At 40.7% G+C, this 27,423-nt stretch overlaps 1 protein-coding gene across 1 annotated transcript in view; it reads right to left on the bottom strand.

The window, feature by feature from the left end:
- The window catches only part of nsmfb (NMDA receptor synaptonuclear signaling and neuronal migration factor b), a 49,286-nt gene extending 22,161 nt beyond the window's left edge, over positions 1 to 27,125 (bottom strand). The window contains exons 1-6 of the mRNA XM_088009125.1: positions 26,508 to 27,125; positions 8,479 to 8,540; positions 6,117 to 6,884; positions 4,815 to 4,887; positions 3,473 to 3,478; positions 420 to 488 (exon numbers count right to left, since the gene is read on the bottom strand). Of these exons, the coding sequence (XP_087865251.1) occupies positions 420 to 488; positions 3,473 to 3,478; positions 4,815 to 4,887; positions 6,117 to 6,884; positions 8,479 to 8,540; positions 26,508 to 26,578 (1,049 nt within the window). The 5' untranslated portion in view covers positions 26,579 to 27,125. The remainder of the gene's footprint in view (positions 1 to 419; positions 489 to 3,472; positions 3,479 to 4,814; positions 4,888 to 6,116; positions 6,885 to 8,478; positions 8,541 to 26,507) is intronic.
- Positions 27,126 to 27,423: the final 298 nt, after the last annotated feature.

The raw sequence follows: 27,423 nt of genomic DNA, 5'->3' as shown, positions 1-27,423 counted from the left end.
ACACCACTCAGCCAGAAACAACTAATCAGAGAAGGAGGGTTTCCAGGCTGTCAATCACTCCTGTGTATGTGCAGCTCACAACCTTCCCTTTGGTCTCTGCTATGCTACAGCTGGTTGCCTCCCATGAATGCTTAAGCTAGTCAGCACGGTCACCAATGTCAGAGAAATGGTTTTCCTGTAACGGTAAGTTGTTTGTCCACTATTAGAACATTGAGCAGCGTGTATACAAGGTTGATTGAGAGGTCTATTCTATTCTATTACTGCCTAGAAATTATTACAGTCTTATCCATTCAATTGTTATTCCCGTGGTCGACGGTGCTTGAAGCTAACTCAACAGGGTATTAAGTTGTTGTAACATAGGGCGACTTTCACAGGTACGGTTCAGCACCAGACAGGACAGGACAGCCGAGACACAGTACCTCTCCATCATGGTGGCAGTCTCCTGCTCTCTTTTCCGTCTCTTTCGCTCAGCAATGCCACGAAAAGCCCTGCCAGGACGTCAAAGGGTTAAGACGGTTCGTTGGGGAATCTAAGTAATATTTTTTTTTAGTTACCCTCAAGAATTTCTGTCTGAACCCAAACTGACCCAAGGGGTTAGAGTGTTTATAGAAAGTATCTGCTTTACCGCAGAGAAACTAACCGATATGCCTATGATACATTTTTGGTTCTTAAGCTGGAGCATGTTTTTGATCGATCTGGCTGAAATACAGTCACAGAAATGTAAAAACATGACCCTTTGAGTCCAGTTGGGTTCGGGCATGAAGAGCTACCGAGGTGGGATGGAAAAGCAGAAAATGTGTTTAGTCGGAGAGGTTTGGAGTCAGTAAAGGTTTGGTTAACTTTTCACAAGGGTTGAGCAAAAGATCAATGTTTCATCACCATGGATACTCTCTTGTACAGACCATACATTAACCACAGACACGCACGGACCACAATGCACCACGGGAATCTACAAGAAGAGACAGTAAAGGAGAAACTAAGGAAACAGCACATCCTCCCTACTGGCTGTTCAGATTCACTCACTCTGTATGAAACACTTCATGTCTGGTAATAATTACCCACTGCTGGTGTTGAGTTATCAAATATTCCTTTGAAAGAAATCATCTTTTTTGTGAGCTCAAATTTAATAAGCATTATTTCATATTATTTCAAGTGTTGGACGACGTGGGAGAGACGGAGGGCAGAGGGACAATAACGGCTCTGACAACACGGCAGCCATCGGGGGAATGGGCTGTGACAGCCTGTGTCAGGAAATCATCAGCCTTGTCCTATGGGCCTGGCTCAGACTGACTTACTGACAGACAGACAGCTGATGAGCAGTGAGAGGAAAAATAAAGCCGCTTAGCTCTATGTGCCACCTATTATCTGTAATCCTCCATAGCTCCGCCTGTTCATTGCTGTTACATCACTTTTCTTTCACACATGAACTCATTCCCTGTTCCCTCCTCCACCTGCCAAACCAGACACTCAGAATGTACAACGTTCTAATGCAGACTGATTAAACATTTGGCTGGAGATCCTCCATCCTAAAGGCTGGATAATGATACATTTTTTTGTAGCTAGACTCTGCAGTAAAACTGTCTGGTGAGTTTTCTGAAACGTTTTTAACTTAAACCTAGACGGTAGGCTACATGTTTGGCAGTGACAAGTCATATTATATCATGATGAAATAATAATAGACAAGAAGGAATGTGTTAGCCATAAACAGTGTGTTATCATATACAGATAAAAAATGATAATTAAAAAAAGACTTAAAGTCTACTGTGTGAAGTGTAGAGCTGAAATGATTAATCTTATTAGTCAATTATTGAAACAATCGTCAAATAATTTGGTAATCAATTAATCATTAACTGGATTATAAAGACTCAAAAAAGTTCATTTGCTGAAAGAACAACACAGTTAGAGAAGTAATGAAGCTGAAGTTACAAAATATATACATTTGCCATTTAACATAAAAACAACCTTCTTTGTAATTATGAACGCCTCTGGTTAGCTTTAGCCTGTTTTTCAACACTTTTTACTATCAAATTATTAATCAGTTAATCCAAAAAATAGTCAACACATGAGCCCTATACTGTACAGATGTTCAGTCTGAGCTTTTCACATGTTGATGTTAGAAGTTTTTGTTTGTTAGTTTTTTTTAGCTGCAGTCACATCCTTTCCTACAACTGATCAAGGGTTCTCGGTAACACTTTATTTGAAGGGGGGTGAATAAGTCTGTCATGACACTGTCATAAAGATGACATAACACATGTCATGAACATGAATAAGTCTTCATGAATATCTATGACTGTTGTCATAAAGCGTCATTCGGTAAATTATGACATTTTTAATACAAAGTTGACATTATTCAAAATGTCTTTGTTATGACAACTTGACATTAACCAATAAATCATTACTGTTTAAACTTTACCATTAATAACATAAAGATACCTAATTTTTAAAGTGCAATCAGTAATACTTTTATAACAAATTTATATCAGTAATGATTTCTTGGTTAATGTCAAGCTTTTGCTTATGAGTGTAATAATATAATCTTAAATATCATGTTTCTATTTTAAGTAGAAAATAATTATAAATAACAAAAATAAAGTTTTGAAAACATCAGTCTGTATTGAATCAATATTAAATGCTTCACTTGGTGTTGGAGTTACTGAAATAACTGATTCATTAAATAATATTCTCATTTAATGAATGGGTCTGTGATCAGTAACCCACAGGTAAAACTGTTAGTCGTTGTTTTTAAATTAGTCATTTCCAGAAGCTAAACTCTGTTAGGTAGAAATCTGCTCACACCACAGTCATGTTTTTCCTCCAACCTTCATCCAGTTGTGAGCTGGTGCTGCTCAGAGTCACTGATCTGTTCTGGGAGCTTTTAGAGTAAACAGTGAAATGAATGCAGGTGCATTGTTGTGTTTACAACAATGTAAAGTCAAATAAATGAGTGTAATTTTTTTTCCAACCATTTTCAGCATCGCTCCAACTCTTTCTTTTTTGTTTAAAAATGTTGAACCCAGGAAAACATCGCCTGTTCAGATTCAGCGAAAACAGATGAAGAGGTTTGATTATCAAGTTGATTTTTTTTATGATGGCTGGATAGACTAATGGGGTTAGCTGAACTAGTTCATGATCTGTAAGCTTAGCGGCACTTGCTGTCAGACATGTTCGCATTCTGACTCATGCCTGGCCACACTCAGGCTCTGCTGGGTGCAGCTGAATGCTCAGGGCTTCTCCCATCACTCCCACTGCACTGCACCTTCCCTGCACTGCAGCCGATCCCCATTACTGAATCTATGACATCACGGGCTCAGTCCTGCAGACGCTAACGGTTGTGGGGGTTGAGGAACAGAGCAGACAGCATAGCACAAAACCAAAGGAGGAAAAAGGTTCAGGACATTAACCTGCAGCACATAGGAGGAAAAAGGCAGAGGAGCAAGAGAAAACAGTGGAGGCGTTTGGAAGGGTTACTCACGATATGCTAGAGTCGAGGTTTGGAAGGCCGCCAGACAGAGGGGGAAGAAAAGAGAGATGAAGAAAAAAAAAATATAGAAGTCAGCAACAGGGTCAACTAAAATATTCCACACACATTTCAAGGACTGATATACGTTTCAGTTCTCACCGTATTACAAATAACCGATTGCCAGTGTAGACTGAAAGAAGTTAGGAGCAGCAGAAACTTTGTTACTGTCAGCTCACATTAGGGGGCCGGCCGTTAAGACTAATACTTTGATCGATGACGATGTGGTCAATAAAACGGCGACACACCCATCATGTGGAGATGAGAGACAGGGCCGAGCCATTTCAATCAGAGGCCATGTCAGAACCATACATCAGTCTGACCCAAATAAGGAGACAAGCAGATGGAGGCAGACAGAAAAAGGACAGAGAGACACTGACATACGGACAGAGAAAATGAGGGCATGTGAGAGAGAGAGAGAGGGGGGTGGGGGGGCTGTTTGTAAGTGGTAATTATTAGATCAGAATGAGAGGCGATGATTATCCACCAACTACAAGGCATATGTGAACAAGTGAGTGTCTTTATTTGTCAGTAAATGTATAGCATAGAATGTAATTTTGAATATTGCTTTTTTATTTTATCTAGTTTTTTTCTAAAACAACAAAAACATGAAAGTTTTCTGTCATTTTTGGCAGAGTTATAACATATCCATCTAAATTTGTATATATATAAACTTATGATCTTTGAATAAGCTGTTGTTAAGAATGGATTCGGAAAAGTCGGTCCTACATTAGACATTAAAGGACCTTCAGTCCCACTTTTCATTCAGTCGATGTTTATATATTTCAGTGTGATTCAGAATTTGGACTCGGTGTAGAGTTCCCCCCAAAAACCACAAATCTGTTCACCCAGTTCGCAGTTTTAAAAATCCACCTTAACTAAAACAGAAACATGGTTCAAATAAACAATTCAAAGCTCAAAATTGCTACAAAATGTATGACAGTGATGAGTTCTAACAAAAATGTGCAAAAATGACAGGAAGGCACAGCAGTAAGGGTGGACATTCAATGTATCATTCATCATTTATTCTGATCATTTTAATAAGATTGTGATTTATCCATTTGATTTTTTTGATTGGTGTTTTTTCAAGAGTATTATTTGTGCTTGTGAGGCTGTGACTGCTGTGCTATGCAGTCACAGCTGCACCGTTACCTAAAAGAAGAAGTAAGAAATACTTCTATCATCACTTTTATCGATATCACAAAAGTGCCATAAAACGTTGTGCTAAAACTTCACGTTTCCGTCGCCCGGCCCCGGCACGGAGTGCGGGTTGAGGCGGACTCCTGGCTGTACTCACGCCTGCATGGTGGTGGTGGCTGTCTGGAAGCTGAACATGTTCTCCTTGGGGAACCAGCTATTAGAGCCGTTCTCTGTGGAGACGGAGAACAAAAGGAAGGGGATGAGTCAGAGAGGAGGGTATATTTAACACAAGGCTTACAATCAGCAGAGGATGGCAGTGAAAAGTGAAACTTTCATGTACAGTATGCCCCATAGAATAGTGAGAAAGCACAAGAAGAACACCAGACGTCACGGTAATACACACACACACACACACACGCACACACACACACGCACACACACAACACCAGGACTTTGTTGAAGCAGCATGTTAAAACTGAACCTATGGATCCTGCATCCAGAGGCGGGTAGGCAGCGCTCTCATCCTGCTAATCAGATGCATTGTTGAATGAATCATCAGTAGGTGGGAGCACCTCTGGATAAGCACTTGCTTTGGGACGATTCACCATCAATTTGGTGTGTGTTAACACAATGCCAACCCATTTTTTTTTCAGGTGGTTCTTGTTATTTCCAGCTGACGTGACGGAAGCTCAGATGACAGCGCACGCAGCAGCTTTAGTAGTTTAGCACTGCTTCATTTTTCAAACTCCTTCAAATTGCTTTTGCTGTTGTAGCTGTCTCATTTATACAGCACTTTACATATTAACAATACTAAATTCTTGCATAAACTGCTGCAGGTCTACATATGCATGTGTATCTGTGCATATACTGTGGACACAGTATGTGTGTATGTTTACGCATGTATGTGTGTTTATGCATGCATGGATTTATCACTTTAAGAATTTGTGTGTAACTCTGAGGCTGGAGTGGATAAAGCACTACTTCTACTTCACTACTTCTACTTCAGGCATCTTTACAGAATATTTTGTTCAAAAATCTTTTTTTTGGAGGGGGTGGAATTTCAACTGCTTGGAAGAAAGAAAGACACAGAGAAAGCAGGGGAAAAGGGGATGAAAGAAAGAAGGAAATAAAAAGAATCCTGCCACAGTGTTGTTTCATCACTGAATCGAACTTTGTCGTATTTTTTACCTGGATTTAAATCAAAATCTGGAAAATTCCTGAACCTTCAGACGGTAAAGCTGTTATTGTTGGCTTCCTGACTTTGAGGATGATTTACAAACTGAAGTTGGTTTAAATCATTAAAGTCATTAATATTTGAGAATAACTTAACTTCTTGGGCAAAACTTGTGAAAATTTAGCACAAATTGTTCAGAACTAAATGGAACGAAAACGGTCTGTGTCAAAGTTCTTTCTTTTGCCCACTTCGTTTCTACTCAATAATTAAACAATGTTTCTCTACCCCTGTCGTCAGTGGACGTCCTGTCCTCGCTGTACACCCTCTCCAGCTTCTTGCGGGGCTTTCCTCCATCCCGTGGTGAGGTGTCCAGGTCCAGTGACCTCTGGCTTTGGCACGGCGCTCGGATGCAGGCCACGCAGTCTGGACTGTAGTCCTCCCTGGAGCCGCCTCTCCTCATCCCCCAGTCACCAATGTTGCTGGCACTCCTTGAGCTCTGCAGAGGTTCTGAGGATGATGAGGGCCCCACCTGCTGGTTGGCATGGTGATGGCTAGCGCGATGGTGGCTACTGCGGTGGTGGCTGCCTCGGGCAGCTGTAGCTGCTGGCTGGCTGGTGCACGACAGGCTATAGATGGCGGGGTTGGAGGGTTGGGAGCCTGGGTGCTCCCTGGGGCCCTTCAGTACCTCCAACTCTACAGTCTCCTCGCTTCCGGAGCCCCCAAGAGTCATCCCGCCTTCTGTGGTTATTGTGTACACCCTGGGTGGCTTCAGAGCAGCACTCCCCTCGGAGCCTCTGGCACTTGGTGGGTCCTCTGAGGAGAGGCTTCGTTCAACAAAGAGTCTGCGTTTTGAGGGGCCTGAGGGTCCTTGGGCTTTGAGGGTGTCGACCTGAGGGGGCGACTGCAGATTTGTCCTGGGATGGGGCTGGTGGGATTGACTAGGTTTAGTTATAGGCAAAGTGTTGCTGTGCGGTGGCAGATTGTTGTTATGCAAACGGCCGACGTCTGGAGAGTCACAGTCCTGACCGGGGAAAGATTCAGACAGAAGATGATCTGGGGACGAGGAGAAGCAAAGCAGAAGGAGAAACTTTTACACACAGTAAGAGAAACTCACCGTTAAGACAAGGTAACGATCAAAAAAGGTGAATTTAGATGTAAAATGAGACTGTTTGTTCCTCTTTGAAAACAAAGAAGGGCTAAGCTCCTGTGAGGTTTGAAGATCCTCCCTGCCTATTTATTCAATGGGTCTAATAATCAGTTTTTTAAAGTGATTGTTAAAAAGTGGACAGGGAGGTAAATGCCATACACACAGCAACAGCAACATCAAGAACAGAAAACACAAGAAGTTTAAGAAACACTGAAAGCTCAAGGAGAATTAGTCATTTCACACGTCCTCAGCTTCTGGGCGAAGAGTTGAACAGATGGGTCAGCTGAAACCAGAGGTTTACATACACCAAATAAAAAGACACAAATAGGTTTGTTCCTCACTGTCTGAAGTTAAACCAGACCAAACTTTTCTTGCTTTAGTGTAATTAGAATTACCTAAATTATTTCTATTTGCTAAAAGCCCGAAAACTCTCTATTTTTTTTTCTTAGAGATTTAAAAAAAACACAAAAAAAAACTTTGAGTTCAAAAGTTTACATACATTTTGGTCAGTATCACAGATAACCGTGTCGCATAGGATCTAAATCAATGTAGAATATTATAGCACAGTCCATTGCGGGATTTTGCTGCTCAAATTCTGCAGTGGTCCTAAAGCCAAGTGTTTCTAGTGTCCAGCTGATACAAGGTAGAAAAAAAGAGCTTGAATTCTCAAACAAGGACATTTAATTGGTGAGTGTTGCACCTTACCGTCTAAAATGAATAAGGCTATAAAGTTGTAGTTAAGAGGATAATGAGTATTAATGTCTTTCTGATGTAGCAGAGCGAGACATGCAGCTCCTGTGTTTGGGGTTTCAAATGTTCAAGTGTTTTGATGCTGAGCATTTACACCGTTTGAGTGGTTTTGGTCCCTATATTTACCCGAACGGCTTGATTTGAAAATACACTTTGTTGAGTCACTCATTACTCCTTACATAATCCAAAAGGTTTCGCACTTGGAGGACACCGACACAAAATGGCTGACAGTACAAGCGGTGCAGTGCTTTGTAAATCGGGAGATTTGAGTAGCAGACCCTGCCTGTTCAACAGAGTGGAAAATTACCAGCAACCAGCTAAAAGTGATTTTCTATCCGATTTTGTTTTTTTTGTTTTTTCCTGATGAAACTCTGGAACTGGAAGACAGCCAGTTCACAAGCTTTGCTGATTTCATTTCAACTTCTTTTGTGCTGAATTTAAATGTTCAGTGTGACAAAAAAGTTTGAAGAGATTCACTAAAATTGAGAGTTATATTAAAACTTTACCAGGAAGAACTTTTATTAACTAATACGGTAAATTAGACAAGGTAATATTACTGAGAGTATCTGAATGTTGCCTACCCTCTGCATCAGAGTGAATAACATTATAGCATAAAGTAAAGCTCATAAAAGTTTAACATAATATTACCCCTTTAAAATATGATCTTAGACCAGACCGCATCAAGATGTGGAAACAAACAAAACCAATCCTGAAATAGGTCACAGCAGCTACAGTCACTCTGTTCCCTACCTGCTCCGTTGCGGTTCTCTGGGTTTGTGTTGGACAGATATTCTCCGAATGCTCTGGCTGCTCTGTGGACACAAAACACAGGCAACAATTAACCTGCAGGTTTCACTGCATGCAGAGTCTGGCTGAGCCTTTTCTCTCAAACAGGGCTCTCCTTCAACCAGATTACACAACCTAAACAGACATTACCCTGACATTTGAGTGCAGAATTTATAAGGAAAGCAGTGTGGTATTTTCTGCACTAAAACACAAAATCTTTAATTACTCAGGCAAACTAAAATATGCTAGAAAACAATTGAAGTCCTGCTGCAGGGCAGCATGCTGCATTTGACCAACTCTGGAGAAGAAGCAGCAGCCGGGTAAACTGGTAGGAAAACACTCAAACAACCTTTTGATCAAAAGCTAAATTAATCAATTATTGGCCTGATTTGTTTCACAGATACTGAAATGCAACAGAAAAGGAAGAGTTGGATTAAGTACTTTTATTAGGTAGGAAAAAAAAGCTCAGGCATATTTGTCACTAGTCACAACTATAATCTCCAAACCTGTACAGTTATGATTTAAAAACCATGTTGTCTTTCAGTCGGTTTTGAAACATTTTTAATCTTTTGCTTACTCTCGAGATATGTCGATCAAAACCTCATCTACAAACCCACAAAGGATTCCACCAGGCTGTCATTAATTAATGATGAGGCAAAAATGGAATAACTGTGTAGAAAAAACGAAATCCAATATATAATTTAATACGTTTTTAAGAGGTTTTCTGTCTAACATTCTCTGTCTCCCACTGGAAACATCTGGGCCAACTCTTCTTTACAACATGTCCTCTTCAGTTCATTGATATTCCTGCATGACTCTGTTCAGATCCACAGCATTTCATATGCAAGGTGTCAGAGTTCTGCTGCAAAACAAGACCAAACCATAATTGTTGGTAGACTTACTTGTGTTAATTTGGTTCATGAATATAACTCTTTACATTATAGACTTTGACGGAGATATTGAACCTGACAGGAAATGCCATAATCAACTTTTCCAAATTGATGAGCCCAGATTCATTACTGATGTCTTTCCACCCTGACATAGTGTTAAAAGACACCTGGACTTATAGAGGTGTTCACACTTGCTGATCATCAGTAACAAAGTTAACTGAACTGCCTGAACATGCTCCTACTTCCCCTCTGTATTCCAGTGGAGGGGAAAAGGTGTGCTACATTTTTTTGTACACATAACATCTGCATAAGAGATTTGCATTACAAATGTGCACAAATCTTTGTATTTATTATGCTAATATAAAATGTATTAAAAAAAGAAACACAATTTCACGATTCTGATGTTTCCATTAAATAAGGAAATGAAATATATGAGTAAGCTTGTTCATGTAATAAGTCATTATAAATCATGAATGATATGACTGATGAATCTATCATGATAAAAGTGTATGATATCAGTTAGTATCAATAATTATTGACTATTTTTATGTTTTAAGTATTTGATATACTGTCAAACTGCGGCGTGTCCCTTCCTGTTTTATCTATTGTTTTCACTCCACACTGTTGAAGCACAGTGTCAAAACCTGAAACTGCTGCAGTGCAAGTTACTCAACAAGTTGTTGCTAGGTAACCAAAAAGTGACAGAGTTGACTAAGGCCACCAACCACGGTTAGCTGGCCACGAAAGGTCGAGCAGCTAAAGCCTTTCCTTCGCCTAGAATGCTCTGTGGTTTTGGATCAGAGTTCCACAACCACAGAGCTGTGAGAGAAGTTTCATCAACATCATCATCAACTTTATTTATAAAGAGCTGTAATTCCAGATGCAGCTGAACCAAAGTGTTGATCAACAATAATAGATAAATAAGACTTTAAAAAGTCCCCAAAAAAAGCAAAGTTTGACTGAGAGTCTCACCCACCAGGTCATGGCAGCAACTTTCTTGCTATAATTCACAACATTTCAGACAAAAAACATCTGAATCAGCAGGTACGTTTTCTTAAAGATCCATAATCGTTGATTGGCCAGAAAAACTGCAATCAGTGCGCCGCTAGTAGAAACTGCATTCTTAGACCTCAAGTGAAATAATTCTAGTACCAAGTGAAGTCAGATCATGTTGTAACCTTGAGAATGTTGAGTAGAAATAATCGTTCATTTTCCCAGATAAAAATTTGTAGGTTCACACACAAAAGATAAAACAAAATGTTTCAAATATAAAGAGGGTGAACTTTCTTCTACATCTATTTAAAACTTACTCAGTCTTTCCTTTGGTAAATTGACAGACTGTTAATTGTTTAGTGGGATTTAAAACCAACAACAGTTGGAGCAGCTGCAGTCAGATCCAAATACAGAGCAGTCAGAGCTAATGGTTCTCCGCCCACCCACCCACTCCACTAATGCCTTCCTGCCACCAGCACATGGACCTGCGCAGACATCCTCAGGTTGGACCGTGGAACAGAACATTCTCTGCACGCACGCACAGCACCGGATTTACATCAAAACATGGTTAAAACTCCCTGAGGGAGCTGTGGTGTTTATTTCATCCACACACAAAGTAATTAAATATCAGGTGGCATGTGAAGGCGCTCTCACTCTCCGAGCCCCTCCCCCTCTCATGCAAGAATAGAGCAAAAAAAATTAGATCTGGAGAAAACAAAACAAAAAAAAAAAAAAAAAAAAACCATGCAGTAATCTCTGATCTGCCTGCAGGATTTTCTGCACAGCCCCAATCAAAGAGAAAAAAAAAATCCATATCGTGCATAAAATAGATGCTGAAACAAGGCGATGATGACAGAGGAAAAACTGCAGAAATGAACTGAACTCCTCAGTAATACAAAAGCTTCAGACAGGATTTTACGTTTGAAATTCAAACAAGTTAAGAATTCCATCATGTCTTTTATCTGTACCATGATTCTGCTGTTTTCAGCCGTGGGACACACAGGGGACGGGGTAGGAGATCACACACCGTGACAAGTGGAAGATCTATTTATGTGAGACCAAAATAGAAAATTGGGGGAGTGGGAAGCAAGAAGAGGAATGGAGATGTAAGATGTCAGAAGAGGAGTATTCAGTAAGGAGCTCAGGTGGAGGAGGGCAGCAGACAGATGATCCAGAAATGAGATGATATTATGTTTGTGTGACTCGCAGTGTGAGTGAGGGAACAGCAGGGCAGTGCATGAAGGATGGAAGAACTTTCTAGAATAATGCAGCATGGTGAGGAAACAGAGAAGAGCTTCAGTAGAACGCTGTAAAGAATACGCTCCAGTTGTTTCATATTGGAGGAATGCATGTCGAGCGTTTGTCTCAGTGAAAGAAGAGCTGAGCCAAAGAGGATGCTGGTCCGTTTGGGTTATGACCGATAGGATGTGACTCTGGAAACACACGTCATGATTCTCAGGCCTTTGGGTTTTGGGTTGACTGCGTGTTTATTCACATAGTCTCTGGGTTGCCTGTGTATCCTGACAGCCATTCCTTCCATCTCCTCAGTTCAACTTCTGTTACTTCCCTTCCCTCAAATTCAATTAAAATTAGAAAATGCTTTATTGATCCCAACTGGAAATTAAATCACAGCTGTCTCTAATCAGCCACCTGCTCCTGGTTCAGGATTCTCATGTTATGCTACCAACCCATATTCCTCTTGTGCTGTTTATCTTGAACTCAGCCTCGGACTTCAGAATTTGAAAGTTTTTAATTTTACTCATTTGTAAAGGGACAGTATTATGTGTTTTCCAGGCAGATAGTGAAATTGTTTAGTGCAATCAAGGAACTATGTTACCTTCAGTAATAAAAATGCAGAATATATCAAGCAATTTAACACCTTGATATTGGCCCTCTGTCTCTTTAAGACGCTCCTACTCTTTCCGACAACATTTTTATGAGCGTTGCACTGAGAAGTAATTTGTATGATGAACTCTGCAGGTGTTTGCTGATGGCTGCTGCCGCTAGTCTGGAGGGGATCGGTGGGGTGGAGCTCTGTGAGGTGGAAGTTCGCCTGGAGGATGAAACCCGAAGGAAGAGATGTGTGTAAAAGGTGGTGCTGGGTGAGAACAAGTGTTTAGACACCCCAGAACGGTTGCCATGGGAGATTTTGGGATTTCTCAAACATGCACAAAAGAATCAAACACTCCTGGTATGTTTTTGTTGACATTATAATGTTAATATTATAACATGATGTTAAGCTAAAAAAAAAAGTTCATTTTATATACCGCCAACCAATCAATCAAGCTTATTTGTAAACACATTTCATCAACAAAGCAGTTCAAAGTGCTTTACATGGTAAAAACACAAAAATGCAAAGTCATAGAACGCACAGTCGACAACTGAAACATTACATTACACATTAAAAATATACTACTATACTACTACCACTTTAAGTAAACAACTGACTTTCACCTGGCCGCTTCCTTCCTGCATTTTGGGTTGTTTGATTTGTGGCATTATGACAGAGGGCTCTGATCACCTGGCCGGTTATTTCTGAGTTTGACCCGGAGTCACCTTCACCACACTGATGCTGCGGTCCCAGGAGGCTCCTGGTCCAGAGGTCTCACCAGGAGGCTCCTGTACTGTGAACAATAAAACCACTGTCTCCTTACAAGCACTGGTTTCAGGCTAACCATGACACAGTCCATCTAGCACGGTCTACATCTTGATGTACGTAGATCTGCTGTCATTGAGTTACTGGACTGACTGAGTCAATCCAGGGGTCTGTTGAAAGCAAAGGGAGCTGAGTTACTGTTTGGATCCATAGAAACATATTTAGCATTGAAATCTGCTCTCAGACTCCAAACCAGGCAGAGGACAATGGAAGCAGCACAGCAGACCAAACCAGATTACTGTTCAGCTAGGCCCGACAGCAAGGATTCACGTTGTTCTCCGACTTGCTGGCGTCTCCAGCCTGAAGCTGTTCTCTGATCTTCAGTCATCTAGAACAGCTCAGATCCTCTCACACTGACCTCCCACTGCTCCCCACCTCCTACCACCATGCCCTTTCCACAACCCTCCTTTTTATCTTTTGACATTTGCAGTACAGATTCTTTTGTTAGGTCGATCTTCAGTTTTTTTTCCTTTATCTGGTTATATCTACTACTTGTTTCTCGTGTTCTCTATGTTTCCCAAAATAAAATCTTTAAATATCCAGTGACAGACTCGTTTAGGCAGTCGCCTGCCCTCCAGAGGGGCACATTTACCGTTCCACATCTATAGTTAAATCATTGATGCTTAAAACTGCTGTTGGTGCTAAAGCAGTTAAAATATAAGCAGGGAAACACACTGAAAGGCTGCTGCATTAACTCTGATCTGATACAAGCTTGTTAGCAGCCATGTTGGAACAGAAAATATGGTTAAATGTTTAGCACTTATGATCAGAGATGTTCAGAAATCAAACTCCAGATGTTCAAGTCAAGCCTCAAGTTTCTGAAGAAAGTTAATTTTCTCTCTCAAGTCTTTGTTGAAAGAAATCTAAACTCTAAAGACATAAAATAAACTTCAGCTCAATTCTATCTGTGCATCTTGCAGCACTGCAGTGAGTCTGCCGTCTGACTCCAGAGATACTGGAATCAGTCATTGAGAATCGAAGAATCTCAAGATTAGGGTGATGGCAAAGAGGCTTTCCAGCCTGAAGCCTCAGAGCTCAACACCAAACAGAAATTATAAAACACCAGCAGAAAGTTGGAAAAAGCTGCTCAGTTATTCCATGGAGAGTTTTGTTGCTGCAAAGTCACAACATGTTTTCCAATTGGAATTCCAATTTGCAATTATTTAAAAGGTTATAAGTGATTTTAAAAATGAAATTTTCTCAATAAAATGTATAAAAAAAACAGAAATGATCTCTGACCAAACTGACCTCCCTGTTACGATGCTTTATTGTATTTTCAGATAATCCTGTTTTATAATCTAAATCTAAAATCAATTTCTTGGTTGAATAAATAAAACCTAAAGCTAATATGTGTATTAATAATTTTGGCTTTACCTTTACTTGCCGATTAGAAGCTTTCAGAATGTATTCTAAAGGTTGAATGTGTGATCTTGGGCTCTTGCAATAACAGATTAATTTATCTCATATAAATGTATCTATGTTTCTTTTCCAGAGGTGAAAAACCATTCTGTGCTGTAAATATTTTTAGAATTTATACTTTATTCTTTTTTCCATATTTAACCTTTGGGTTTAATTTTTTCACTCTCCTATGTTGTAACAATGAATCACTTCTCTTTGTGTTTAATTGTGTTGAAGAACACCGGGCTGATTTAATGCTCTGCTAATGAGATAGGTGAGCAGCAGATCGGCCCTCAGTGTTCACATTGATCTGACTAATTATGGTCTGTATCAGTAATCACCCCCCAGTGAACAGATGGAGAGTGGAGGGCCAGACTGAGGGCCAGGCTGAGGGCCCGGTGCAGGGCCCCTCCTCCAGCTGCTGCTGTGGGTGAGACACACACTTATCTCAAAATGCCACATATAGTGACAGAGTAGGATGGCACGACGCTGCGTTAGTTTCTAACACATTGATGATGCCATTTGGTCTCTATTGTCTGATTATTGAATTTGAATCCATCAGAGTTGCTCACTTCTGCTATTTTTGAAGTTTCTGTCTGAATCCAACCAGGAAACAATTGAAAAGAAGATGAGAAGCAGCTTTAGGTTTCTCTGAGTCATTGCCATTAAGTTTATCTGCTTGAGATGAGAGAGACAGAGATATTTTTAGATTTCCCTCAGTAGAAGTTTCCATACCGTTCCTTAGTATTTGGTGGATTTGCCTTCAAACGTTCAAACTTCTCACAGTGCTCTGTTTCTGTCCCGAGTTCCACTCTCGTCCTTGGTTCTCTCAGCCTCCTTCCTGTCAGATTACTTTCATATAAAGATGACTAGTGGCGAAAGAAATTCTTAAAAAAAAAAAAAAAAAACACGGTGATGGACATTTGGATAAAACCAAAGGAGTAGATAGTCTACTTATTGCAACAGTGAATTATTCTCCCACCAAAGCAAAACCAGTTTGTAGTTAGCATGTCTAAATTAACACCTGAAACAAAATGACTTCTTTTAAACCTTCCTGAAAATGAAAACCTGGAAATCTGAGATGCTTGGTTTGAGACAATGAAACATTTTCTTAAACAATTTTTGAAAACCTGCAGTTTTACATTTCAACCTTAGGAAAGTTAGGCAGAGTGATTAATCATGAAACTGAAGTCAAATTCGCGGTTTGTGAAACATCCTGAGCAATGAAGCCGATTTTGATAAAAGGTTTGACTGTCATCCTGAACACCACCCACTTACTACTGATGGTGGTTTCCCAAACTTGCAGAGGCCCATAAATATTGCAGTAGGTTGTGTAGGATGTGGAGATTGTAGCTTTTCTTTACACCTTCATTCTTTCTGTACTGTGAGTCCAGACGCACAATGACGGTCAATGTTTTGTGATAGACCTGTGTCTGCTGCTCTCTGCCCCATTCCTGCCCATCTGTCCCCACAGCACACCTTAGGAAGGCTGACTTGTAAAATCCAGACGACTTCATTAAGGAAACCTTGTTCCTTTCACTCCACTGACAACAAAGCTCACGAGTCAGGAAATGATCTCTGCCCAGCAGAGCTCACAGTTCTCAGATAATAGATTGTAGGTTCCCATTCTGCCTCGCATCAATCTCTATATATCAGTTGAAGAGTCTCTTAATGTTGGGTAGGTAATGTTTTGTTTTTTGGGGGGATGTTGGGGGTTTATGACAGGAAGTTTATTACCCCGAAGAACAAATTGACCATATTATATTCCTCTGGGCAGTAGGAAGTTTATGATTTTTATGGCTTCCTATTGAAATGTGCAACCCTTCATCACCTACTCAGTTTTCAGGGCAGTTTTCACCTCAGTCTGATTTTGAATCTACACAAGTGAGCACTCAAATCATGGCTCTAGAAAAGCTTTCTGTTCAACCAAACTAAAATACGATGTGTCTTTCTTTCACAGCGACTCCTGTTTAACATCTACTTACCTAGAATCATAAAACGTGATCAACACTACACCCGTTACAGGTCACTGAACAGTGATGTAGCTCATGGAGACAGACTGCATATTCAATGATACTGTGATGTCATGTTGTTTATGGCTTATAAAGGTCAACCATGGCCTTCTGCAAAACCTCAGAGCCAATTTAGATGGAGGCTGCAGAACACATTTAGTTCAAATCAAAATGACCTTACCACAACCCCAAAAGAAATAATGCATCCAACTAAATATCTGTGGATATTATTCATATAGTTAGAATGTCAGAAAAAATATCCTAAGTAAACCAATGGAGAGAATGTTTTTAACATGACAGGCCAGTATGGTTATCTTCAGCGATCATATTGGTTCAAATATGCTTCAAATGTGGCAAATGACTAAGTAATGTTTTCACAAACCAGTTTTCTTACAACTTTTGGCTGATTGTGCTTCATACAATCACTGTGTGTTGCTGAGCTCTACATCAAGTTATAATGCCATTCACACCATCGAAAACATACTTGGAGCTTTGCCTTCTTCTTTCATGCATGTTTGAGAAATCCTAAAATCTCCCGTAGCAACCGTTCTGGGTTACAGAAATCCTCACCAAGCACCGCCGTTTACACACAGCTCCTCCTTGGGGCTGCAGTCCTCAGCCGAACAACTCAGTCCCTTCAGACTAGCCAGCCGCAATTAGCAAACACCTGATGGAACTGAACATCAGCTGAGCTCATCATAGCAGCTACTTCTCCGCGCAACACTGGTAAAAATATTTTGTGAAAACATACTGTAAAAACACGCTGTGCTATGAGATGGTGCTGTTTCTGGAAAAAAACACAATACCACCCCTTTAAGAATAAGAGTAACAACATTAATCAAGATGCTAAACTGTAACATGAAGAGATATTGTGTAGTGTAGCTATTCCATTTAAATATGGCTTTCTGAAAAGTTAAAGCAAAGTGTTTCACAAATAGATTGAGCTAACAGTGGTTAGAATGGTCTTTCTAGCAATCTAATGTTTAACGCTGTATGTTCTAAAACAATACAGTGTGTATGGACAGGTTGAGCTGAATGCTTCCTGAACAGATACCAGCTGCAGTGCAGACACACACACACACACGCACACACACACACACACACACACACACACACACACACACACACACACACACACACACACACTGCCCTGAAGGAACACGTCCATCATCTGGATCCTCAGTTAAGCAAAAGACATCAGCAGCATGTTAGAGCCGATGGAACATGTTCTCTGTCAATAAACAGAAATGCTGTCCTCAAATGCTACTTTCTTGTCACTAGTGTTGTTTGGCCACTGAAGTGGCAGGAGGATGGAAAACTATCCAGCCAACCGAGAAATAGGTTTTCCTACTCCTGCAGAGTAAACAGGAGAAACTTTAAGGCTAGCTTTAACCTGGAAAGAGTTAAAGCTAAGCTAGATATGCAGATACTTTTATTTTTTTTAGAAAACCAGCAATTTTTGGGGTGCTGTGGTGGCGCAGGGGCAAAGCACAACCCACATGTTGAGGCCCTGGTCCTCATGGCGGTGGTCACAGGCTCGATTCCCAGCCTGGTGACATTTGCTGCATGTCTTCCCTCTCTCTCATTACCATCTTTCCTGTCAAACTACTTTCAAATAAAGGCCAATAGAGCCAAGAAAACCAGTAATTTTTTAGGAAGTAATATCTGCTGTTCAACTTAAGTAGATGATAAAAGGATACCTAATGAGAAACTTCACTCAAAACATGAACTGTGCTCATGTTTCAAGGCAAATATACTTATCTTATTATAAAGAAACTTCTGTTTTTACTAAAATCATTTTCAAATTCAGTTTCTAAGAAATCTATTTGACCTGAGGAGGGATTAAGTCTTCTACCTAACTTAGAAAATATGGTACATTTTCTAAACGGTGATTTGTAGAAAATGTGAATGTTTTATGAATAAAGTAGATCTCAACCAAAACCCAGAATGAGCATGATATTAGAAAAAATGATCCCATCTTTTAAAAGCCTCTAGAACTATGTTTCATTAAAAATGTGTACAAAACTTGGTCAACATTCTGCTAATGCCAAAAAAGAAAGCACATTTTTGCAATTGCAGTGTTTCTATTAAATAAGAAATGCAATCAAAATCACACGTAAATAAGTTTCTTTGCACAATAGGTCAGTAAAAAACATGCTGCAGTTTCATCCTCCAACTACTTCCTGTCATCTTCATGATTTGCACCAGTGGCAACATCCACCAGCTGATCATGTGATTCATGTGATGCGAAAAGAAGTGTTTTCATGGCAGTTTTACAAAATAAATCAATTTTGTTACCACCAAAAATAATAAAAAATAAAAAAAATTTAATTCCTCATCCCAGCACAAAAACTTTGCAACAAAAAAAGTGAGTTTTTTTCGGTGGCATTGAGCAAATTTATTTTTGAAAATGTCAAATTGAGCAGTTACATGGTCAATGGAAACACAGCTTATGACAGGATTTAAATGTTAAAAATAATCAGTTACCCCTGCTGGTTGAGAAACTCAGAATTTTTGACCTCTTATGTGGCTTTCAGCCAGAAAATCTGACAGATTTATGTTTTAGAGCGAGCTGCTGAATGTTTTATGGCTAATAATCACACTGGACCATGGCTGGAACTAATCTGTGCAGTGACGAGGACAGGGCTTCTGCTGGTCACACCGTCCTGCGGGGAAAAAGACCGTGAAATCACAAATTCACCAAAGTGGAAACTATTAAGGTCTGAAAACTGTTGGGCTGTGCAAATTTCTCCCAGAAGTGACTCAAAACATTTTTGAATTATTAAAGAGGACGCCATCTTTAAATCGCTTGTAATCTTTTCCACTCGAGAGGCAGACAGCACCGGACAAAGTGGCTTTGCTGAGATGCACTACAAAAGGTTTGTCATTATACGGGACGGAGGCAGCAGGGCTCTTCACAAAGCGCTTCCAGGCTCTATGCATAACAAAAGAACTGTGCTCCCACACTTAAATCAAGCTCTCAGCCTTTTGGCTCTGTCTGTCCCCAATCCGCTTTGTATTTCAAGAGTTGTAACCAGAAGGTTACTGCTACACCATTTTCAGCGCAACAAAAACGTAGTCAGAGCAAATATACCTGTCTTTGTTAAAGACACAATGGTGAAGATGTAAAGGACATAATGGCATAAAGTTATGTGCAGCACACAAGACAAGACATGATGCCGGACTCAAGAGAATGAAATGTTTTTGTTCCAGCAAAACTCATCAACACTTTTAACTTTCACTAAAACAATAAAGGTTTCACAAAACTCAGTGTATTTCTATGTAGAAAAATTCTAATTCTAAAGTGGTTAAAGGATGAATATAAAGTGTCTTTGGTGTTCTCATCCAAACCCCCACTGATCATGAACATAGAAGCTACCGAAAATATCAGGTTTTAGTGTAAATGACCAAACCTTTACACGTGTTTCCTCTTCCTGAATATGATAACTTTGGGTCAGATGTATGGGGTCTTCAGAACCCTCCGGGTCACCTGCTCAACTTGTTAAAATCTGGAAAGTTGACTTTTATGAGTTTTCTGATAGAAACACAACAAGAATCCCCTCTAGAGTTTGATTTTGGAACTGAAAAGTTACTGAGATGAACATATTTGAGAGCCCACATGCACTGGACAATTACTAGTACCATTTGTATTAATAATTAGCATAGCAATCATTTTAAATTTGAGCATAATATCTATGATAAAGGCAGGGATGAAGTGGTTAATAGGATTAATTGTGATTAATCGATTATTGAAATAACTGTCACTATATTTAGTAATTGATTAATCACTAACTGACCATACAGATTCATAAAAGGCCGTTTGCTGAAAAAACAAATTAGGAGCTATTAGGAGCTATACTGTTTTACCTTAACAGTATATTTTCACACATAAGATAAAAACATCTTTGTCTGTAAATGTTTAATCCGAAACTCCTCAAGTGGCATCAAAAGATGCCATGTTATTGCATTTCAGGCAATAAAATGTTTATGATTTAAAAAAGGAATTAAATTATTGGTTTATTTACATGTTTCATGTATTTCTAAAATTGTATAAAAATGGCTTTAGTGGTTACATGAAAAATCTGTAGAGTGTGCACATTTTCTTCATCCAATTCATCAATTAATCATCAGAATAATCTATTCCTAAAGTAATCAGTTGCAACTGCTGATATCAAATTAGCATTACTAATAGCTACTGTTACAACAGCAGGTCTGTTCAGCACCTGCAGTTAAAATAAACATATTTTTTGTCCAACACTAGGTTCTTGCAATGTCGTTTTGCAAAACACAAAAACAAGAGAGAAAAAGAGAAACGAATCTTTCTTCTAGACCTTCCACTGCTTTACGTTTTGTGCACAACCACTGACAGAAACATGGTCTGGATGTGTCAGACAGGCAGGAAAAACAGCTTTGGCCTGCTGAGTCCCCATACGTCAGATAATCCGGCAGACTCAACACTGTTAATCCCTGTTCAGATGGGATTCAGAGGGATTCAGTGAGGTGGGGGGGGGGGGTGGAGGGGAGCCACTCTCCAGATCTGGATTGTGGCTCACGACCGCTGACAGAGTCATGAGTGTGTGTTGCAAGAGCCTCAGCTGTGGCCCACAGGCATTGTTCAATAGCTGTAGCAATCAACACGATTTGTGGAGCCTTAAGTGCACAGGGTGTAGAAAAAAAAAGAAAAAAAAAAAACATGAGCCAAACAAAGTGTGGGATCAGATATCAAAAGGTAGTGACTTGGAGCAGTCAGTGACTCTCAAACAAAGAGAGAGAGATGCACACATGGCTGGAAGAAGAAAAGTTGGATTTACATCTCGCCTTCTGAACTGAGCTTAGTTAGACGCTGCAGAGCAGATCTCATCCAACACATTAGTCATCTGGATACCCTTCGACTGATCTGACACCAGTGATATGAAGGTATGATATGATGTGATCATACCTGATATGAAGGCCTTTTGTAGAATGACTCAAATATCAATAAGGTAAATACCATTTGAACTGTGCAGGAAGAGAACTGGCTGAACCAACCAGGGCCGCAGTGAGAGTTTCCTGGTTTAGACCGGCTCACTTTAGACAATGAGCTATTGTTATTAAAATCATGAAATTGAAAGCTTATGGTAAGTGGTCATTAAAGTTTCCAAGGTATAGGGCGTTTTGCCATAGTAATATTTAAATTATGTTATATGCTACACAACACACTGACTTAATGGAACAGAGGACTGCCGTACCCATTTCATTGTCCTCATTTGATGCAACTCAATGCAAGCTCATTTTTGTGAAAAAGTTACCAACAATCTGTTTACAGAAATTATTTTTAATTCTAGCCTTCTCTGCATCAGCCTTGCTCTTTCAACTTTCCACTAACAGTTACATCAGGCTGCGTCTCCTAAAACAAAACAAAGCAAAACAATAGCTGCCTGTGGCCGATGGCAGGGCGCTTAAAAAAGAAAAAGATCTGCTTCAACATATTTATGGGTATATGACTAGATACATTAGTTAATTGAGATATCTCTAATTATAATAAATGATCATTCAGGGCAGTCAAAATGTAGCTGTTTAGTCAAAACTCGTTTATAAATGTCTGGAATGAAACTGATTTATATTAAAATGGCCTGCCGTACATGGCTCAAAATAAGAAAACCGCCCCTTGTGGCCCAAATTCAGACAAGGACCCCAAGGACCCCAAGAACTTGGGGTCCTTGGCCCTATTTGGGCCAAGGGGTCCTTGGCCCAAATAGGGTCTGTTAACCTAACAGACCCTATTTGGGCCTGTTAGCAGCCACAGGTGGTCCAAGGAAGAAAATATGTACAGAAGTGACAATAGGGTCAAATTTCTCTAAAGTTACCTTCACACCATAGGCCTTAATTTCTTATCACAATTTACAACAGCAGCAGCAAATGTGTGTAAGTTACATTTAATTTTACTTTTAAGATATTTTTAAGTCAAGTATGATTCAAAATTTCAAACCTGATAGAATGATAAAAAATCCTACTTAAATGAATGGTTTTGATATACTATCTTCAATCTAAACTTAATATTTAACCATTAAAACCCCTGTTTTAGTCCATAGCCTCCTGAAATATACCCTTCTGAAGTCTGTCATGGCGCCTCGAATGAATAAGTGACGCAGTTGCAAAGGGTTAATAGTTTGAGTCATGCAGAAATGATTTGACTGTTTCCATAGCAACGATCAGAAGCAAGACATTACCCCAGAACTACAGAGACTCATTGTAGCTATGACCTCATCTATGACATAGATCAAAGAACATCTGAGGTTATGAATGCTTGGATCTCAAAACAGGAGGTTATATACAAGCAGCTCTTTGACCCTTAGCATGGTGATTTACAAGGATTATAAAAGTGGAACAGGTCGCAGCCACCATGTTTTTCCCCCCGACTTTTGGCGCTGGATATTTGATCACCGCAGGAGTGAGGAAAGTTATTAACAAGCTATTTCCTGGAATCACTTTTGAAATAAGTAGTTATAAGGACGAGTCCACTGAGTATGATGAGTTTGATGCTTATCTTTTCAATCCTTCCACAACTGGGAAGCAAACTTCCCTGACTGGGCAAAACTCACATCTGTGAGTGGCTCATCAGGCCAAAGTGGGAGTTTAAAGACCGATCGGTCTCCAATGTTACCCTTGGAGAGACCGCTGTAGAAGGGAACGATTTGGCCAATCTTCCAAAAGAGCAAACTTCCTCTGACGTTTCCTCTGAAGAGATGAGACCTGACTATCAAACCTTAACTTCTGTGTTGCAGAAAAGGGAAAAGAAGAGGATATCTACAATGTTCGATTTCCCAACAAATCAGAATTTGTTGCCTGCATTGCTTGCATTCAAAGGGCTCAATATCAGCCCAAACATCACGCTAGAAATTTTTGTTGTCCATCATATTCACTGACAGCATGTTACATCTGTGGCGCTCCCCGTGATTTTTAGAATGGCAGAGATCTTAGTCAGCATGTTTTTCCCCTGGGTTTTGGCATTGGATATTTGATCACCTTAGGAATTAGGAACGTTTCTGACAAACTACTTTCTGGAAGCGATTTAGAAAAAAGTAGTTCTCAGGACGAGTGCACTTTCTCTCAGTATGATCTTTTCGATGCTTTTCATTTTGATTCTGTGAAAAGACGATAGCTGAATCTGAATACTCAACTTCTCCTTTGATGAAAACGGCACTAGAAAAGAGGACCCCTGAAGAGACCACTGTCCAGGTAATGATTTTTCCAATCTCCCCAAAGAACTAACATGGATGGATATGTTAATGAACAGTGAAAAAACTTGTGTAAAGTGTAAGGGAGTTGTAATTACAACTGTCCATCCATTTCATCCATCCATTTTCTTCCTCTTGGGTCGGGTCGCAGAGGTAGCAGCTTAAGAAGGGAGGTCCAGACTTCCCTCTCCCCAGCCACTTGTTTCATGTCCTCTGGGGGAATCCCAAGGCGTTCCCAGGCCAGCCGAGTGACATAGTCCCTCCAGCGTGTCCTGGGTCTTCCCCGGGCTCTCCTCCCGGTGGGATGTGCCCGGAACACCTCACCAGGGAGTCGTCCAGGAGGTATCCTAACCAGATGGCTGAGCCACCTCAACTGGCTCCTCTTGACGTGAGGAGCAGCGGCTCTACTCTGAGTCCCTCCCAGATGACCGAGCTTCTCACCCTATTTCTCAGGGAGAGCCTAGACACCCTACGGAGAAAACCCATTTCAGCTCTTGGGACGTGGAACATCACCTCTCTGGTGGGGAAGGAGCCAGAGCTGGTGTGTGAGGTTGAGAGGTTTTGGCTAGAAATAGTCGGTCTTACCTCGACGGATGGCTCCGGTTCTGGAACCAGTCTCCTTGAGAGGGGCTGGACATACTTCCACTCTGGAGTTGCCCATGGTGAGAGGCGCCAGGCAGGAGGGGGCACCTCACCAGGGAGTGGGCATACTTATTGCCCCCCATCTCGGCGCCTGTACGTTGGGGTTTACCCCGATGAACGAGAGGGTAGCCTCCCTCCGTCAACAGTTTGGGGGGACAGGTTCTGACTGTTGTTTGTGCTTACGGGCCGGAGTCCTTGGAGGGGGTACTGGAGAGTGCCCCTCCTTAGGGACTCCCTTGTTCTGCTGGGGGGCTTCAACGCTCACGTGGGGAAAGACAGTGAGACCTGGAGGGGTGTGGTTGGGAGTAAAATAACCCGAACAGGTTATCAACTCAACACCATTCGCACCTTTTTAGTTCTCTCTCTTTGCCATTTAAGCACACCCGTTGCCATGGCAACAGCCACGAGCCGAGCTCCTCAAGCCAAGCACAGGTTGTTTAAACATTTAGTCCGTTACGACTAAATTGGTATCAAGGTTTTGAAAATATCAAAACCTTGATATATTCAAGCCTGAAAATATCAAGGTTTTCAGGCTTGATATTTATTTTGCGATTATTAATAGCGCTACCCTGAACACAGCGGTGGTTGATTAGTTAATTTTAAACTCCTGCTCTGCTGGTTATTTTGGTAATGGAACCAAATCACACATAATTGCGCAACACCTTGTTGAAACAATAATCACTGAGATTGTTATTTTTGTTGGGTCATTAATTTGAAAATTTTTTTTTTGTTTTTTTTTCTTCTTTAATAAAGTTCTGAACGTTTTGATAAGCCAATCAGAGGAGGACGTGCTGGTCTCATCGTCCTGGCGGCGTTCAGTTTGTCACCTAATGCCAAGATCGATTCAAAACCTTCTGGGACCGACATATTGCTACCCTGCTCTAGCAAAGCACAAACAGTTCAGAAACAATATGAAATGGGGGAAAAACATTATTTATTAACTGATTAAGTCGTGTTTTAGATTGTTCTTGAAAAACTCATCACTCACAGAGAATCCATAGATTTTTTTTTACATCAGACAGCTTCTCCCCTCTCTTGCAGGTACTGAACACCCCCTCTAAATCTTTTAGGGGTCACAGTACCCGACCGTACCCGCCTACTTTCACCCCTGGCTGTAATTAAAAAATATGGTGTCCAAGGTTTGTCCATGATGTCTTAAAGGAAAGAAGCGTGAACACGGTGCATTAAAACATTCTCTTATGTGGTTGTGTCGCACAACATTCAGTTTCTTTAAAACACTTCTGCTGACTCAGCATAGAGGCAGAATTTTCTGGTAATATCCTCTCAACAATAACACTGCAGTTTAGACTGACCACACGTGTAAGATTCACATTAAGTCACTATTTTTTTTTAGTTTGTTTAAAAATCATAGTAAAAGTCTGTTTCACTGTGATTGTTCTTTTACTCAAAGATCATTATGTTACTTCTGCTCCTAATTACTGTTTGTTTCAAACAGGAAGGTTAGAAAAATACTTTAGTTGCTGTTCTTATGTCATGGTTCTAAAAGAGACACTGGGTTTGGTAACTTAGAGTCTTACAAATCCAGAACTCAGAAATTGGTCAAAAACATTCTGATGATCTACGAATGGAAAAAGTGCTTCCGCTCTCACCTCTGGGAGGGAATTTTGCACTGAAGTTTGAAGATTTGATTCTCTAATTTTACTTTCATGACCTACTGGATCTGAATTACATAACAACTGGACAGATTTCAACTGTTTGTAAATGTAAGTGTGTACTTTGAACTGGACAGAGCGAATCAGAATGAAAGGGAACAGGAATTTAACAGAAACGGAATGGCTGAAGCAGGACAGCAACTGAACCATCAGCAACAACAAAACAACAGAAATATGTTTGTTGTTGTTTTACACAAATCTTTGGTGGGGACGTTGCCTGTAAGCTCTGGATGCGTTTCTCCAAAGCTATTTTGAAGCGGCAGTGTGCATGGCAGAGCTTACTGGTTTTACTGGTGCTCATCACTGCAGCTGGTGTCCTGCAGGTGTAAAAATCAACAGCAGATTAACTAAAAGAGCCGACCGCGTCTTCGCTAGCAGAGACTTTTCAACTGACAAGCATTCATGTTAAAGTTCCAGCGTTAGGGGAGAACGCCCCGCAGCTCTCCACAGCCCTGCGTTTGTGCGGGGGTTCCACCGCACACACCTCGCGGGGTTTCAGCTCCGACACTCACCGAACTTTTGCGGCCACGGAAGAAATCGCGTCACTCCTCAGGTTCTTCCTTTTGGACACCGCAGTTCCCATCCTGAAGTGGAAACGACCCAGAGAAGAAAATGCAGAGCATTCCACAAACTGATCGGCGGCAGACAAAAGGAGAAACCACGAGATAACGTGAAGGTAAAAAAATAAATAAATAAATAAATAAAAAATCCCAGGGCATCCAGTGAATCACGACTTTTACCTTCACATGTTTGAACTGAGTGCGCCTGTGGGGCCGCGGGGGGCGCAGACAGGGTCAGGCAGCTGCGGGTTTGGCGCACAGCGCAGCAGCTGGGGGTGAAGCTGGGAGATGTGCCGCGCTTTGCTCTCCTCTCCTCTCCTCTGATGTATCTGAAGCTTCCAGGAAGGAAGCGACACCATATAAAGAGAAGTCGCCTGCACGCACGCTGCGTGCCGAGAGAAGGTGCGGGGTGGGCAGCTACTGCGGAGCAAACACGCAGCTTCATCCGCTGGTGTGGATGCGATGCAGTGGCGGTTCATGCACGGATGGTTTCCCTGTTCTGCTATAGGGCCCCCTTTTGTTTTCACAAATAAAAGACCCACCACTTTGTATTTCAATTCAACCTGACCAGTCTGTGTGTTTTCAGTTCCTCGGGTTAATTTGCCTCTAAGCTGTTTGCTTGTTTGTCCTGTTTGCTTCTGTGTTGCCTAGCAATGGATAAGTCTGGAGGGATATCTGGTGCAAAGGTATTTGTGCCTTGTAACAGTGAAATGTGGATATTTATTTTAACAAATGTAAAGACAACAGTTACACCTCCGTTGTACAAAAACAAAATAAATTTTTTTGAGTCATATTTTAAAAAATCTTATATTTACACTTTTGCCCCAATTGATCCAAATGTTGTCCAACACATCCACATATCTGTGTA

Source organism: Poecilia mexicana, unplaced genomic scaffold, assembly GCF_051168715.1.
Source record: "Poecilia mexicana isolate PSO_F unplaced genomic scaffold, ASM5116871v1 scaffold_9, whole genome shotgun sequence".
NCBI lineage: Eukaryota > Metazoa > Chordata > Actinopteri > Cyprinodontiformes > Poeciliidae > Poecilia > Poecilia mexicana.
Note: the sequence above shows the minus strand (reverse complement) of the source record. Positions and strands in the feature narration are given on the sequence as shown.